This window comes from Trichosurus vulpecula, chromosome 7 (genome assembly GCF_011100635.1).
Source record: "Trichosurus vulpecula isolate mTriVul1 chromosome 7, mTriVul1.pri, whole genome shotgun sequence".
NCBI lineage: Eukaryota > Metazoa > Chordata > Mammalia > Diprotodontia > Phalangeridae > Trichosurus > Trichosurus vulpecula.
In genome coordinates this window covers 20,174,630-20,188,918 of record NC_050579.1, presented here as the reverse complement: position 1 = coordinate 20,188,918, position 14,289 = coordinate 20,174,630, and the positions used below count along the sequence as shown (strand labels likewise).

Genomic DNA, 14,289 nt, shown 5'->3' with positions numbered 1-14,289 from the left:
AGGGAACTAAGACTGAGAGAGATCAAATGACCTGCCCGGGATCACAGAGCTGCCAAGTAACTCAAGGCAGACGGGAACCAAGCCCAGGTCTTCCTGACTCCCAGCCCAACACTCTCCCCATCACCTCACCTGGCTGCCTCATTTAGCACACACCTGTAACCATGTCATTGTCCCCTAGAGAGCAGGCAGGCTCCTTGAAGGCAGTAACACTGATTTTTTTCTATTTATTATCAGCACCTAGGACAGAGCCTGGCACATATCCGGCAGGCAATGGATCATAGGATCACAGATATGAAGTTGGAAGGGGCCTCAGAGGTCATTATGTCTAACCCCCTTCATTTGACAGCTGAGGAAAGTGAGGCCCTAAGAGATGCACCCACGGTCACTCAGGTGGCAGAGCCAGGATATGTCTTCTAACTCCCAATCAGTCTTCTTTTCCACTGCCTGGCATTGCCCTTAGCGAGCATTTGTTGATGGAGCCATTTACTCTTTGAATACTTCTCTCATGTTACTGTCTTTTAATTTCAAACTCCAGTATTGTGAAACTTTTCAATGTACAGATTTTGTCTCTCTATGCTAGACTAAAAGCTTCTTGAAGGCAGAGACTGTCTTACGTGAGGCACTAGGCACTCAATAGATATTTTGGTTAATGAGTGACTACAAAGTAGCAGTTGGATTTCGTAAGAAAAAAGATCACAGCTTACAAAATGAAACCAACGATGTCTCCATAAAGGGATGTATACTTATTCCCTTTGCTGCCTTCCCCAGATGGTGGGGGCATTCTTCTCTGGGAATTTTGTTCAGAGCCAAGGCACACCTACAATCTACTTACATCTACTATGCACAGAGCATCTCCCATAAAGAGTATGAAAGTCTCTGCCCAAGGCAAGAGCAGCTGGAGAGACAAGACTCATGCACAGTCTTGATGCAAGGCAGTCTTTGCCCTTTGGGGGTAGATGTGATTTTTGAAACTGGAAAAATGGCCTTCCAGCTCCAAAAATCTGGTCCTAGAAACCACTTATAATATAAGATTTAGAGCTGGAAGGAACCTTGGAGACCATGTTATCTGACCCTCTCATTTTACGGAGGAGGAAACTGAGTCTCAGGGTGGTAGGAAGTGATTTTCCTTTGGTCCCAGAAGACCTAAGTGACACAGGTGGAAGATGAAGTCTAGTCCTTTGACTCCTAATTTTAAAAGATGCCAATAACAAACACACATTTCTGGGGCATAAATACCTCCATGAATGAGGTCCTGTTCTGGTCCAGCTATGGAGGGTGGGAATCAGAAGAGGAAAGGAACCAGCTTCTGTCTGTGGGAATCTCACAGTCAGAATATGACCAAGACATGAATGTTCTCCTCACTACACTGCTGTGTGGTAGTGAAGTATGAATATTCCCCATTTTACTGAGGAGCCTACAAAGAGTCCCACAGGTTGAGTGACTTATCTAGGGTTACTAGCTAGGAAGAGTCAGAGCCACCCTGCCCACTCAGGCCTCCTGATGCCAGGTTCTTAATAAGTGGAGCACACACCCCTGAGGGGCCGTTCCATAGTGGTCTCTCCTACCACACCTACACAGCTGGGACTCCAGCCTTAGCTCCTGCCTGGGAAGCTGCTTCCTCTCACCCTGCTCTTCATGTTACAGAGACCAGAGGCTAGGAAGATGAGAAGGACTGAATAGAGAGCAATCTGATCCTTCCCTTGTTTGACAACACCGAACATTCCCTGCTATGACAGGTGGCCCCAATCGGATCAATGCCGAGCATCCTTCCTGCGTTGGCTCCCCCTCCTCTCTTCTCTCCATCATGCCTTTCTTTCTAGTCTCAGCCCATAACGGCCCTCCTTGCCTGAGCCCATCCCATGCCAATCACTCCCCCTCACTTCTGCACCCCCCTCAGCTTCTCCTATATTGTCACGCACCCACTTCTTAGAAGCACGCCTAATTGTGTGGATTCTCATCTCCCTGTCCTGACTATGGGATCCCTGCAGGCAGAAGCTTTGTCTTCTCTATCTCCTGTCCCCATAGCATGTTCAGTAGAGGCCTGTGTGAACTCACTGGATGGATGGTGATTCCTAAACTGTTGTAGTGAGTTTTAAAAAAATGTGTATTATTGCTTCCTCCTCACACCACCCCTCTTGAAGATGGGCCTGCCTGACGATGCCTGGCCCTGGGACTTGGCACTTCCTGCATTCAGAGTGCTGCCTAGGGAAAGGGGTGAGAGAAGCATTGGGTTGTAGGGTGCGGTAGACGGAGCCAGAAGGGATTGGTTTAATCATTCACTCCTTCTACCACTCATTCATTCCTTCTACTATTCCTTCCCTCCCTCCCTCCCTTTTTCCTTCTTCTTTCCTTCTCTCCTTCCTTCCTTCCTTCTCTCCCTTCCTTATTTCTTCCCTACCTTGTTCCTTCTTTCCTCCCTCTCTTTCTTCCTTCCCTCCTTCCTTCCTTCTTTCCTCCCTTCCCTCCCTCCCTCCCTCGTTTCCTCATTCCCTTCTTCCTTCCTTCTTTCCTCCCTTCCCTCCCTCCCTTGTTCCCTTCTTCCTTCCTTCCTTCTTCCCTTCTTTCCTCCCTCCCTCCTTTCCTTCCTTCCTTCCTTCCTTCCTTCCTTCCTTCCTTCCTTCCTTCCTTCCTTCCTTCCTTCTTTCCTTCTGCCATTCAGTCAACAAGAGAGAGGTGGATTAGAACACTGGGTTGGGAGTGAAGACCCCAGGGCGCTAGCCCAGTTTTGTCCCTGTCACTCAGGTCAGATCCCTCTCTGGGCCCCCTTCCATCTCTAAAGCTTTTGCTTCTCTTCACTAAGCACCTTCTATCTGCACAGCCCTGTTCTGGGTGCCCAATGGATATCAAATCCCTCCAAGAAGCCCTTCTTGGTTAATCCCACTCCATGAACATAAGATGGTCCCAGATCCAGAATTAGAAGGGACCTCAGTGATCATCATGATGGTCATACTTCATTAATCTGCTATTCCCAAACATTGAGACAGAGTTCTCTATTTCACAGAGAGTAGGGGAGAAGAAGGACCTTGTGTCCAAAGAGGGCCAAATCCATACAGTTCTTGGTCCCTGTCCTCAGCCCCGCCTAGCCTTCAGCCCCTCCTGGCCTTCCCCCGCCCCTCTCTCCAGGAAGCTTCCCCCTCACCTTGGGAGGGACGTAGAATTCTAACAAGAACCTCTCGCCCTCCACCTTCACAGCCTTCCGGAGCATCAGCCGGCACTTCTGCCACTGGGAGCCACCCACACAGCTGGAGTCATCAGCTACCATGTAGCGCAGTGTCCCTTCTCGCTGGATGTCTGCCAGTTCCACCTTGGAGGCTGGGCCCCGGGAGAGCCTCAGTCGGTGGGCCCACTTCTCCCTTGGCTCTGCAGGAGGCTCTCCCCCTCGAAGCCCTGATGGCTGGCCTGCCTCAGGCTCAGGGGATGCCCTCCGGTGCCACATCTCCTTTACGCCATCCACCACGCACAGGCTCATGTTGCGCAGTGAAAAGCCCTTCTTGAATCGCGGTTTGGCCGAGGCACGGAAAGACACATCCTCTGAGCTTCGGGAGTGGCCGTAGGAAGAGACCTTGTGTGCCTGAGCCTGCTGGGCCTGGCTCAGGTATCGAGCTGGGGGCGCCCCAGCCACAGGGTCCATGCTGTCAAGGGACTCGGTAGAGGTCTCCTCTCTGCAGGGCAGTGGCCCCCGAGCATTGGGCATGTGGCAGGGCTGGAGCCCCACGAAGGGGACGATGTTGTACTTGGTGGGCGAGTCAGAGATGAAGACCCGGCTCACCTCGACGCTGAAGACGTCCAGGAAGTTTGCAGCAAAGTGGTGGGAGAAAGAGGCCTCGGCCCCCGGAGTGTCGTACTGTGGGTTCTCCCGGAGGAACCTACAGAATTTCTGGGCAAAGTCCACGGCAGCCGCCTGGGCGTGCAGCTCACAGAACTCCCGCCAGTCAGGGACCTGGGAGGAGGTGTCCTGACAAGGGGCATCACCATTCATGGCTCACATCCCATTCCAACTTCTGGACAGCTGTAAGGGCGAGAAGAGGCCAATTAGGGTACCTGGCACACAGTAGGCACTAAATAAATACTTATGCCTTCCACTACTCCCGTTAGGGGCTAAGGAAGTGGGACAGGGGAGGGACAGAGCATTCGGGGAAGAAGACAGCCAGGAAATAACATGTCTAGATGTGCAGATCTCCTTGGCATATCTAGAAACCAATCCCTCCTAATGGATCTAGACCCCGTGTCTTCCCTTCCCTTCCCTTTTGATTTCCTGGCATTTCTGGAAACCTGCGCCTCCGGTGAATCAGGGGCTCATTGAGCTGGAGCTGAAAGGGACCTCACGGAGCATCAGGTCCGGGCCCCTTATTTCTCAGATGAGAAAAGTGAAGCCTGGGAGGTTACTTGCCCAAGATCACATGGGCAGTGAGTGGCAGATTCAAACTCAGGTCTTCTGACTCAAACAGAGCTGGGAGGAAACTTAAAAGACATTGGTCCAACCCATAGTTTCCAGATGACTAGAGACCAGGAGAGATAAAGTATTTTGTCCAAGAACACTGGCCAGTTTTTAGACTGGTAGCACGTATCTGAGGTTGGATTTGAACCCTGATCCTTGGGCTCGAAATCTTTCTAGGCTGAGTCCCAATCTCATATTCTTTCCTCTGCTACCCAGGACCCTGCTGCCTCTCAACCTAGCCCCTTGAATCCCCTGGTAGATCCTGGTACATTGGACCACTTGGTGGCTGCCTTCTCTTCCCCAGCATAACCTATTCCCTGGCATTTCTGGAAATTTCGCTTCTACGTCTTCCTCTTCCATCAAGAATCCTGGAGAGGTTAAGAGTGCTAGGGTTGGGCTTGGCCCACCCTACCCCTCCTCCAAGCCCTGAGCCTTCTCAGGGGCACTGGAACAGCTTGCTGCTCCCCAGAGACCTCCTCCTGATGGCTTGCTTTCCCAGCCCCTCCCCAGATGCATGCCTCCAAGAACAAATAAGTTTTAACCAGCCACTAATATATTATTAGCACCCACTCAGGCTGAGCTGGCAAGGTTGCTAAGTGCCTCTAGGCAGCAGGGAACTGGTGCCCAGAGACTTTCCTTTTCATTACATGAAGCCTCCCCTTAAACTCACCCTCTTCCCCTGGCAAAGAAGGCTAAGGGCGGGGGAGGGAGCAGCTGGGCAGTCCAGGGCCCGGCCCGTCTCCCAAGGTGCCAGGACAGGCCCTCGGCAGAGCTCATCCGGCAGCTACATGGAGGAGGATGGCCTTGGCCACCTCCGGGCAGACAAGAGAAAGCCTCCATCTACCCAGTGTTTGGAGACATTTATCATCATCAGCCACAAAATTCTCTCTGTGAGGGACTGGGTGGTGCTGGGCTCCCTGGTACTAGAGAGAAAGAGGATTCATTCTCCAAAGAGAAGACGTGATGCCCAAATGCTACAGAACATCCATATCTGACAGGCTGCTCGAGGCCCTGGACAGAGAGAAGAGAAGGGGCTACAGCAGATTTCTGGAAGACACTTGCCAGCTTTAATCCTCAAGAGTTCTGGGCTGGGAGAAGCGGAGCAGTGGCTTCTGGGGTCAGGGCCAAGGTCATCCAGAGCTGCCAAGGGATGCTGGGTGGCAAGGGCTTCCCGCCCTCAACAGTCACCACTGCGGATCATTCCCACCTCCGACCTTGAGAGCAAAGACGTCTGATGAGGGGAATTTGAAAGCTGTCCCTTGTATGAGCGATAACTATTTAATTCAACAAAAACCTCTACCCTCAAGGAGCTTACCTTCTAACAGGGGGAGATTCCATATATAGGGGAGTGGTGGCTGGGAAGGGAATTTGAGGTGACTGGCTGGGATGTGAAGGAAGCAGGGTCTGGGCCTGAAGGATCCCTTGCCTACTTCCCTTTGGCATGTGGGGGTGGGGAAGAGTTGCATGAGCCAGGATCCCCTGGATCCCAGTTCATGGCTTAAGAATCTGTTCCTCTGTCCTCTGAACAGGGAATTGAAGGAGAGCTAGGGTAGCGTCATAGTGCACAGAGCACTGGGCTTGGAATATGGAAGACTCATCTTCCTGAGTTCAAACCCTCAGACACTTCTGAGCTGTATGACCCTGGGCAAGTCGCTTCACTCTGTCTACCTCAGTTTCCTTATCTGTAAAATGAACTGGAGAAAGAAATAGCAAACCATTCCAGGATCTTTGCTGAGAAACCCCTCCTCAAAAAAAAGGGGTCATGAAAAGTCAGTTACAACTGACCAACAACCAGAGTGACTATAGACCTGGCCGCAGTTCTCAAAGCTACTCAGAAATAAGGAGATAGGGCAGGGTGAAGGGATGGTAACAGCTGAGACCCTGATCAATCAATCAAGAAGCACATAGTTAAGTACCTACTATGTGCCAGGCCCTGAGGGTGCAAAGGCCAAAAAATGAGCCTGTCTTCAAGGAGCTTTGTACCCCCCACCCCTGCCTTCTGGGACAGTTTAGATCCAATGGGATGATATCTGTAAAGTGCTTAGCACAGTGCCTGGCACACAGTAGGCACTCTATAAATGTCTATTCCCTTCCCTCCCCAATCTGTCCCCTGAATGGGCTTCCCCCAGGGCCTGAACAAAACCCCAGAAGAGGAAAGCCACAAGCTTTCTCTATTCTTTGGCCTCACGTTCTTCCTGTAAAGCCAAGTCAGGGCCAGAGGACATCATGTTCTCCCAGTGAGCTCCAAGTCCAATGAGTTAATTAAAAGCAGAGTGTAAAGAGCCAATTTTGCGCTGACTGAATTGTCCTCTGACGGACCTGCTACCCCTAAGGCACTAAAAAATATGTTTTTAATAATCAATTGCTATTGATTGAGTTTAAATCAGCACAAGCTGGACACACAGCTCCTGCTGGAAACGCAGGAACCCCCTAGAAGGAAAGGCAGGTGCCCCCGGCCTCTACTGGAGCCGGCCTCTGCCCAGCAGGGACCCTTGCAGGCCAGTGGTTCCCTCACTAATGGCAGCAGGGGGCCAGTGCCAGGGATATCTTTGGGATCTCCTGCAGACAAAGCCCTCTAATGGGCAGGGGGACCCTAAGTGCCACTTGCAGGTTGGTAAACTGTTAGCCTATCATTGCAGGGCTCACCAAACTGCTCGGCCCTGCCCTGATGATGACATGAAGCCTTTTCTTCCCCAGCACAGCCAGCCCCAGGTAGAGACCTTCTAGGTCTTTGTTCTGAGCAGCTGCCTGGTGGGTGGGGCTCTTGTTCTACAGACTTGGATGGATTCTCTTGTCTCAAGGACACACGGTCAATTCTGGAGACAGCATTATGGAGAAGGGTGGCCAAGGGTGGTGGCATGGAGGAGGGCAGTGAGAATCTCTCTCTTCATGGGACTGAGTTGAGTAATGGGAGATAAGGAAAGATAGGTTGGGGCCAGATTTGAGAGGGCGTTGAATGCTGGATCCAGAAGGGATACGATGTATGGTGTTCTAGGAAGACAAACTAGCTGTAGCACCATCCTTCCTCATTCTGCAATGCTAGACTCCAGATTGTGACCTACTGAACATCATGACTGCCTCCTCCAACCCCCCAAGGAGAGAAGCCAAGCTCTTCCTCCTTGAAGAAGCCCAAGGTAGCAGCACCCCAAGGTCACTCACCCTGGGATTCAACATCTAAGCTAGGAATAGAACCCAGGAGTCCTGATGTCCAGGCTTCTGCTGAAACCAGGCTCCTTGGGCCCAGCTCCCCACTCCCCCACAAGCTTAAGTGTGGTTGAAAACCACATTGGCCTCACTTCCAAAGAAGGACCCATGGGAAGCAGGTGGCTTCTTGTTCAGGGGCCAGGGCACAGCCCTCAGCCTGACCTGGCGCCACTGTAACAGCCCCCACTGGGTGGAGGAGAAGCAGGGGGGTGAGGGCAGCTGCAGGCCATCCTGGCCAAGGAGTCTGGAGCCAGCAGAAACCAGAGCCCCAGGGGGACAGGTGGTTAGAGCTGCCCCAGTCCCACGAGGCCTCCAAGCCCTTGGGCTTGGGGCAGAGGGAAGAAGAGGAGGAGCAAAACAAGAAAAGAGGTGAGCAGCAGACGGGGACCAGAGCCCTCAAACAGAATTTAAAGGTTTTCCTCCTGCAGAATGGGTCTGCAGAATGTTCATTGCTCATATCTGGCTCTGCCCTTGTAAGAGCTGGGCAAGGCTGGAGAAGGGCAGACACAGGGAGAGGGGAAGCTGAGATTACTGGATGGTGACCCAGCAAGGGCCTGGCCCCCTTGCTTCTCCTTCCCCTCTCCTCCCCTCCCCAGGCTTCCCCTTCCTTTCTCCAGTCCCATTTACCCTCCCTTCTCCCATTCTCTGGACATACCCCTCCCCCTCTTCACTCCCAGACTCCACCCAGAGTCCCCAGTCCAGGCTGCTAGGCTCTCTGGGGCCCTAGAAGTAAGGGGATGGGGGTAGGGGGGTAGGAAAGCCTTCTACAAGACAGCATTTGACTGGAGAGAGAGAATACACAAAGATATTGACTTCTAGCCAAGTCAATTGTTCCCCCCAACAAAAGGCACCGAGCTGAGAGGAAGTCAGCAGAAATTACCCAGCCCTCCATCATCTCTGATCCCCCCCACTTTGGGAAAACCCTTATGCCAGAGGAAGCCTCTGCTAAGCCAGGCTTGTGCCCAGAAAATACCCAAGAGACGGACCTCTCTGCCCTTAATGGAGGCAGCATCCACACCCATCTGAGGTTTCCTGAGTTCACTAACTAGGGGAGAAAAGCAGTAGATTGGACCCGAAGTATTTAAGTGTGGGCTGGATGGTCAAGGTCACCAGCAGAGGAGGTGGGTCTGTGGTCTTGGAAAGGGTGTATGTAAATGTGTATCAGTCCATTTAAAGGTACGTCTAAATCCTAACAGAATAACATTTAGAGGGAGAAGGGACCACAGAGGTCCTCAAGCCCATCCCCCACATTTTACAGCTTAGGAGGCTGTGACCTAGAGAGATGAAGTGATTTGTCCACAGTCACACGAAGCATCTGATGAGCCTAGTTCTTGACTCCAAATCCAGTGTTCTATCTACTACACCATCCTGTCTCCTCACAGAAACTGCTCCGCTAGAAGTCAATGAAAGGCACCCCAAGCTCCTGGGGATAGGGTGATGGGGGGGGCACTCAAGCCAAAATACTGTAGAAAAGGGTTTGACAAATTGGCACCATCAATGCCAAGGGAGGTCATTTTGGGGGATGCCTAGGAGAAGACCACCGGAGGGTGGCTGGTCCCAGCCCTGTGGGGGAACCAACTGGTAGGTGGGCTACATCCATCTCCTAGAGGGAAGACCATTAAGTTCCATTGGGGGAAGGTGGGCCTTCCAGTGCCCATCCTCGAAAGAAAATGCTTTCAGGGTGTCAGAACTCTCATCCCACGGGCTCCTTCAATATTGCCAACCAGAAACGATCCCCAAGGTGAGCTCCACCATCCTTTCCACTCAGTTGGAACAGTCAACACAGATAAGACTAAGACAGAGAAGAGCTGGCAACCTCCAAACTGGCAAGTACATCCCCTCCTCAGCAATGGGCCTAAGTGAGATCAACTCAATGAGTATTTCCTACGGACCTACTATGTGCACAGTGGTATGAGAGGGATCCATCATTCACCTCTGTTTTCCCTAATGTCTTTGCCTTGCTGGCCTGGCCTCTTGAGGGGCTTGCTTTGTAACTCAGAGTTTGTTGGTATTTCTCTGTCCTGCCTGTTCTCCGCCCCACCTACTTTGCTGGATCATCTATCACCCACATCCCAATTGCTGACGGAGGGAGCCGCTGATGGCTTCATCCTGGGTCCTTCTCTCTCCACTCTGGCTCCTGATGACCTCACCAGTTCCCAAGGGTTCAGTTATTCATGCTCTCTCAGTAGCTGTCTCTACATCCAGGCCCGTGTCTTTCCTGAGCGTTTTGACACTTTCAGCTACTTATGGGCATCTCTAACCCAACAGGTCCCCAAAGTGAGCTCCTTATCTTCTCCCTGCTCCCCCCCCTTCTCAGAACTTTCCTTTTCCTGTCCATTGTACCCCCTTTTCTCAGTCCCCCAGAGTCACAGATTCAGTGTTGTCTTCACTTCCTCACTCCAAACATCCACTCCTCTCCACTCAAATGGCCACCACTCTACTTCAGGCCTTCATCACCTCCTGCCTGGATGTCCCAGCAGACTCTTAATGGGTGTCTTGTCTCAAATCTCTTCCCTTTCCAACCCAACCTCCACATAGCTGCCTGGAGTCAGAAGACCTATTCAAATCAGACTTATAAGTTGCGAGACCGTGGGAAGTCACTTAACATCTGTTTGCCTCAGTTTCCTCATCTGTAAAAAATTAGGATAATAATAGCACCTATGTCCCAGGGTTGTTGTGAGGCTCAAATGATAGAATAAGTGTAACGTACTTAGCACGGTGCCTGGCACACAGTAAGCACTAAGTAAATATTAGCTATGATGGTGATGATGACAATCTCAGATGCTTGCTAGTTAAGGACCTCTGGGCAAGTCACTTAAGATCTCTCAGACTCCGTTCGTCATCTGTAAAATGGGGATAATGGTGACCCCTTCACCCTATGATGAAGATCCAGTGAGACACTGTAGGAAAAGTACCTTGCAGATCTTTAAGGGCTAAAGTTATTATTCATTCACACATTTACTTAGTACCCAACATATGCTCAGCCGCACACACAGAGTAGCTCCTTAGGAAGTATCGAGTTGATTTCATTTAGACCCGTTGCTGAAGAAGGGCTGGCACTTGCTGGTTTGGAGGTTGCCAGCCCTTCTCTGTCCCAGGCTTATCTTTGTTGACCACTCTAAGTGAGTGGACGGGATGGCGGAGCTCACCTTTGGGATCATTTCTGGTTAGCAATATTGAAGGAGTCCATGGGGTGAGAGTTTTGATGCCCCATGACAGCTCCCCCCGCCCCGGAAATAAAGTGATGAATGAGCAAGGGTCCCTGCCCTCAGAGGGCCTACTGAGGCACATTCCCCTTCTGGCTTTATCTAAGTGACTAATGAGAAATGCTGAACGTCCCATGGCCAATAAGAGATCCTTGAGGCATTCCCCTAGAGACCTCCCTCTAAGTCAGGGGTCTCAGAACAAACTTTGGGAGGTCCATGAACTTGGATGGGGGGAATATCTATATCTATCTCTATATCTATATCTATTTCTATATCCTTATTTTCACTAACCTCTAACTGAAATTTAGTACTTCCCCTGATTATTTACAAACGTTATTCTAAAGAGGGGTTCATAGTCTTCACTAGACTGCAGGCGGGTCTGTAACACAGAAAGGGAGAAGAAACCTCACCCTAAATTGGCCACTTGCATTGGATCAGCTGATCACCTAACTACCAAATCCTCCTCCTTCATCCTGTCCTACTGTCTAGCACATGTCTTTCCATCTCGTCTCTCCAGATACCACCATAGGATTTCTCCAGTGCTTTGCTAAAATACAGGTGAACAATATCTATAGCAGTCCCCTGACCTGCCAATCCAGGGTTCTTTTGCTAATATTCAGACCAGTGCTAACATTGGTACAGGGGTACTATACAGGTACAAGTAGGGAAACAGTCGGTGCCTTCTCTGTAACTTAGAGCATTGCTTGGGGCCCTGAGGGTACCCTAAGAGGTAACTTGTTCAGGGTCATGCAGCCAGCATGTATGTCAGGTCAGACTTGAACCCAGGTCTGAGTCTGCCCCTCTACCCACTATCCTAATGACACTGTCAAAAATGGAAATGAAAGAGTCTGGCCTGAGCCTCTCTTGACGAAGACATGTTGGCTCTTGGTGACCGCTGCTTCCCTTTCCAAATGCTCACATACCAGGCCAGCCACAAAGGTTACGTGAGTTTAGGTCACGCAGAATGCCAGAACTGGAAATGACCTTAGAGATCATGTCCCCCAGATCCCCCCGTTTTGCAGATTATGAGAAAACTGAGGATCCGAGAGGGACAGTTGGCTATGGATGGTATAGGATGGTATAACAGCTGAACCCGACTAAAGCACTGAAACATGCATGTAACAGAATGGGGAGTAGTATCTGTGCTAGATGTTGATGAGCGGTCAGTTAGTTAACAGCATTTATTAAGCACCTATGTGCCAGGCTCTCTGCTAAGTGCCAGGGATACAAAGAAAGACAAAAAAGAAGCAGTTCCTGCTCCCAAGGAGCTCAGTCTAATGGGCAATGAAACACAGACACACACAGACACACACCACCACCACCACCACCACCACCAGCCCTCATTGATGGATGGATGTTGAAATAGGCAGCCTATGGAGAAGGGCCAGACCCTCTACCCAGGCTGACCTTTGCTCCTAGGATTCTTCTTTCTTGAGGTCAATGCCCCCTCCCCCTGTGCCCTAAGACCTCTTAGATTCAGAGCTGGAAGGGACATCAGACGTCAAGTCCAATCTCTTCATTTTTACGGATGAGGAAACAGAGTCCCAGGGAAGTTAAGTGACTTGTCCAGGATCACACAGGCAATAATCCTCAGAGCAGAGAGTGGAACCTTGGCGCTATGATTCCTGAATTGGTGCTCTTTTTAACGTACCCCGGGAAGTGACCTGAAGCTCTTCCATTTCCTTCCCTGCTCCTAGGGGAGGACAGCGTTTCAGGCTTGTCTCCCATACCCTCTCAGGGAAGAGAATCCATCCTTCCCCCACCCACCCACTAGGGAAGCCTCTGAGCAGAGAAAACAGAGCTGGGCACCAGCATCTAAGGATCTCTATGGAAACACCGTATTTACCCATATAGCCTCAGCCTTCAGATAACGGCAGCACCCCTCTCCTTGGGACAGCAAGGGTGGCATGAGGAGCAGACCATTAATGGGAGTAAATGTGTCACCTGCCTCTACCGGAGAACTCACCCTCCCTCCCCCCAGCCTAACCCCTCTCCTGGAACAGCTGAGGACTGGCTGCTTTTTGCCTTTATATTATGTCATTATTTATATTGGCTTTTTCCTCTTCTTGTTTTTTTTTTTTTTTGTCAATGGATTTACCCTCCTCATCATGTCTCACTCAGGCTAATTTTAAAGTCTATTCGCATCTTGGAACACATGATGCCTGACAGCAGGAGGGGGAGGGCTGGGGGGCGGGGGAGGAGAGGGGAGGGGCACCCTCCAGAAGCCACAATGGGACTGAGGCTTCTCCTTGTGTACTCCAAATGCACATAATCAAATGCTGCTGGTAAATGGAAAGGCACACCTTTGTGAGCTCAAGGAGCCTGGGAGGAAGCTGGGGGCTGAGGGCACAACCCCTCCCCAGCAGGGGTTGCTCCAGCAAGTCCCCCTTAAATCCAGTGCAAGCTGACCTCTCCCATCTCTCCCATTCCGCTTCCCTTTCCTCTCTCTCTCTCTCTCTCTCTCTCTCTCTCTCTCTCTCTCTCTCTCCCCACCTTCCTTAAACGGCTGCCCCATCTTTCAAGGCCAAGCCTGGAAGCTCCCTCCTGGTCCTGGTCCAGGTCCTGCTCCTCCTTCAAGTCTGCTACTATGGGGAAGGACCTTAGCCATCCTGGACCATCACCCTTATTACCTCTTTTTCGGGGCTTGTGTCATTATGGGCTTCACACCGCTAAATCTGGTCTTCTCATGTAAGGGGCCAAAATCCTACCTTCTCCTCCTACCTTCCCTCTCACTCTCCATATATACTCACACACACACACACACACACACACACACACACACACACACACACACTAATGTCTAGTTTCTATATAATGATTTAAGGTTTGCAAAGTGCTTTATGATGGTCTCAACTGACCCTCTCAACAACTCTGGGAGCTAGTACTATTAGGCGCCCCATTCTACAGGTGAAGAAATTGAGGCAGACAGAGATTAAGCAACTTGACCAGGGTCACACAGCTAGTAACTATATGAGGCTCGATTTGAACTCGGGTCTTCCTGACTCCAAGTCTAGGGCTCTATTCTCTAAGCCATCTTTAAAGGTCCCTTTATTGATCATGTATGTGTATATAAATATTATATATTTAGAGAGAGAGAAGACGGGAATATCATTTCTCTGTCTAGATGTATATCTTGGAACATATGTTTATCTATAGAATGTTCTACAGATATGTTTCTCTATAGACAGGTTTATTTATAAACGTGTTTATCTACAAATGTTTATTTATAAACATGTTTATCTATAGAATGTTCTATAGATATATTTACCTATAGATATGTTTATACAAGCACAAGGCCAGGGCCTGGGAAATTGTGGTAGCCTTCCTGAAGGAGGATGCCCCTCTCCTAATGCAGCCTGGGACTTTCTCTCCCACTTACAGTCTGAAGACAGTCACCTGGGCCCGGAGAGGGGAAGTCACTTAGCCAGATTCCACGCGGGT

The 14,289-nt window shown here is 50.5% G+C and overlaps 1 protein-coding gene across 2 annotated transcripts in view; it reads right to left on the bottom strand.

Annotated features, from left to right (window-relative positions):
- SH2B2 (SH2B adaptor protein 2) overlaps positions 1 to 14,289 on the bottom strand; it is a 61,866-nt gene that overhangs the window by 27,628 nt on the left and 19,949 nt on the right. For both annotated transcript variants that reach the window (XM_036767695.1, XM_036767696.1), the window contains exon 2: positions 3,140 to 4,009. In XM_036767695.1, coding sequence (XP_036623590.1) covers positions 3,140 to 3,979 — 840 coding nt within the window. In that variant the 5' untranslated portion in view covers positions 3,980 to 4,009. The remainder of the gene's footprint in view (positions 1 to 3,139; positions 4,010 to 14,289) is intronic.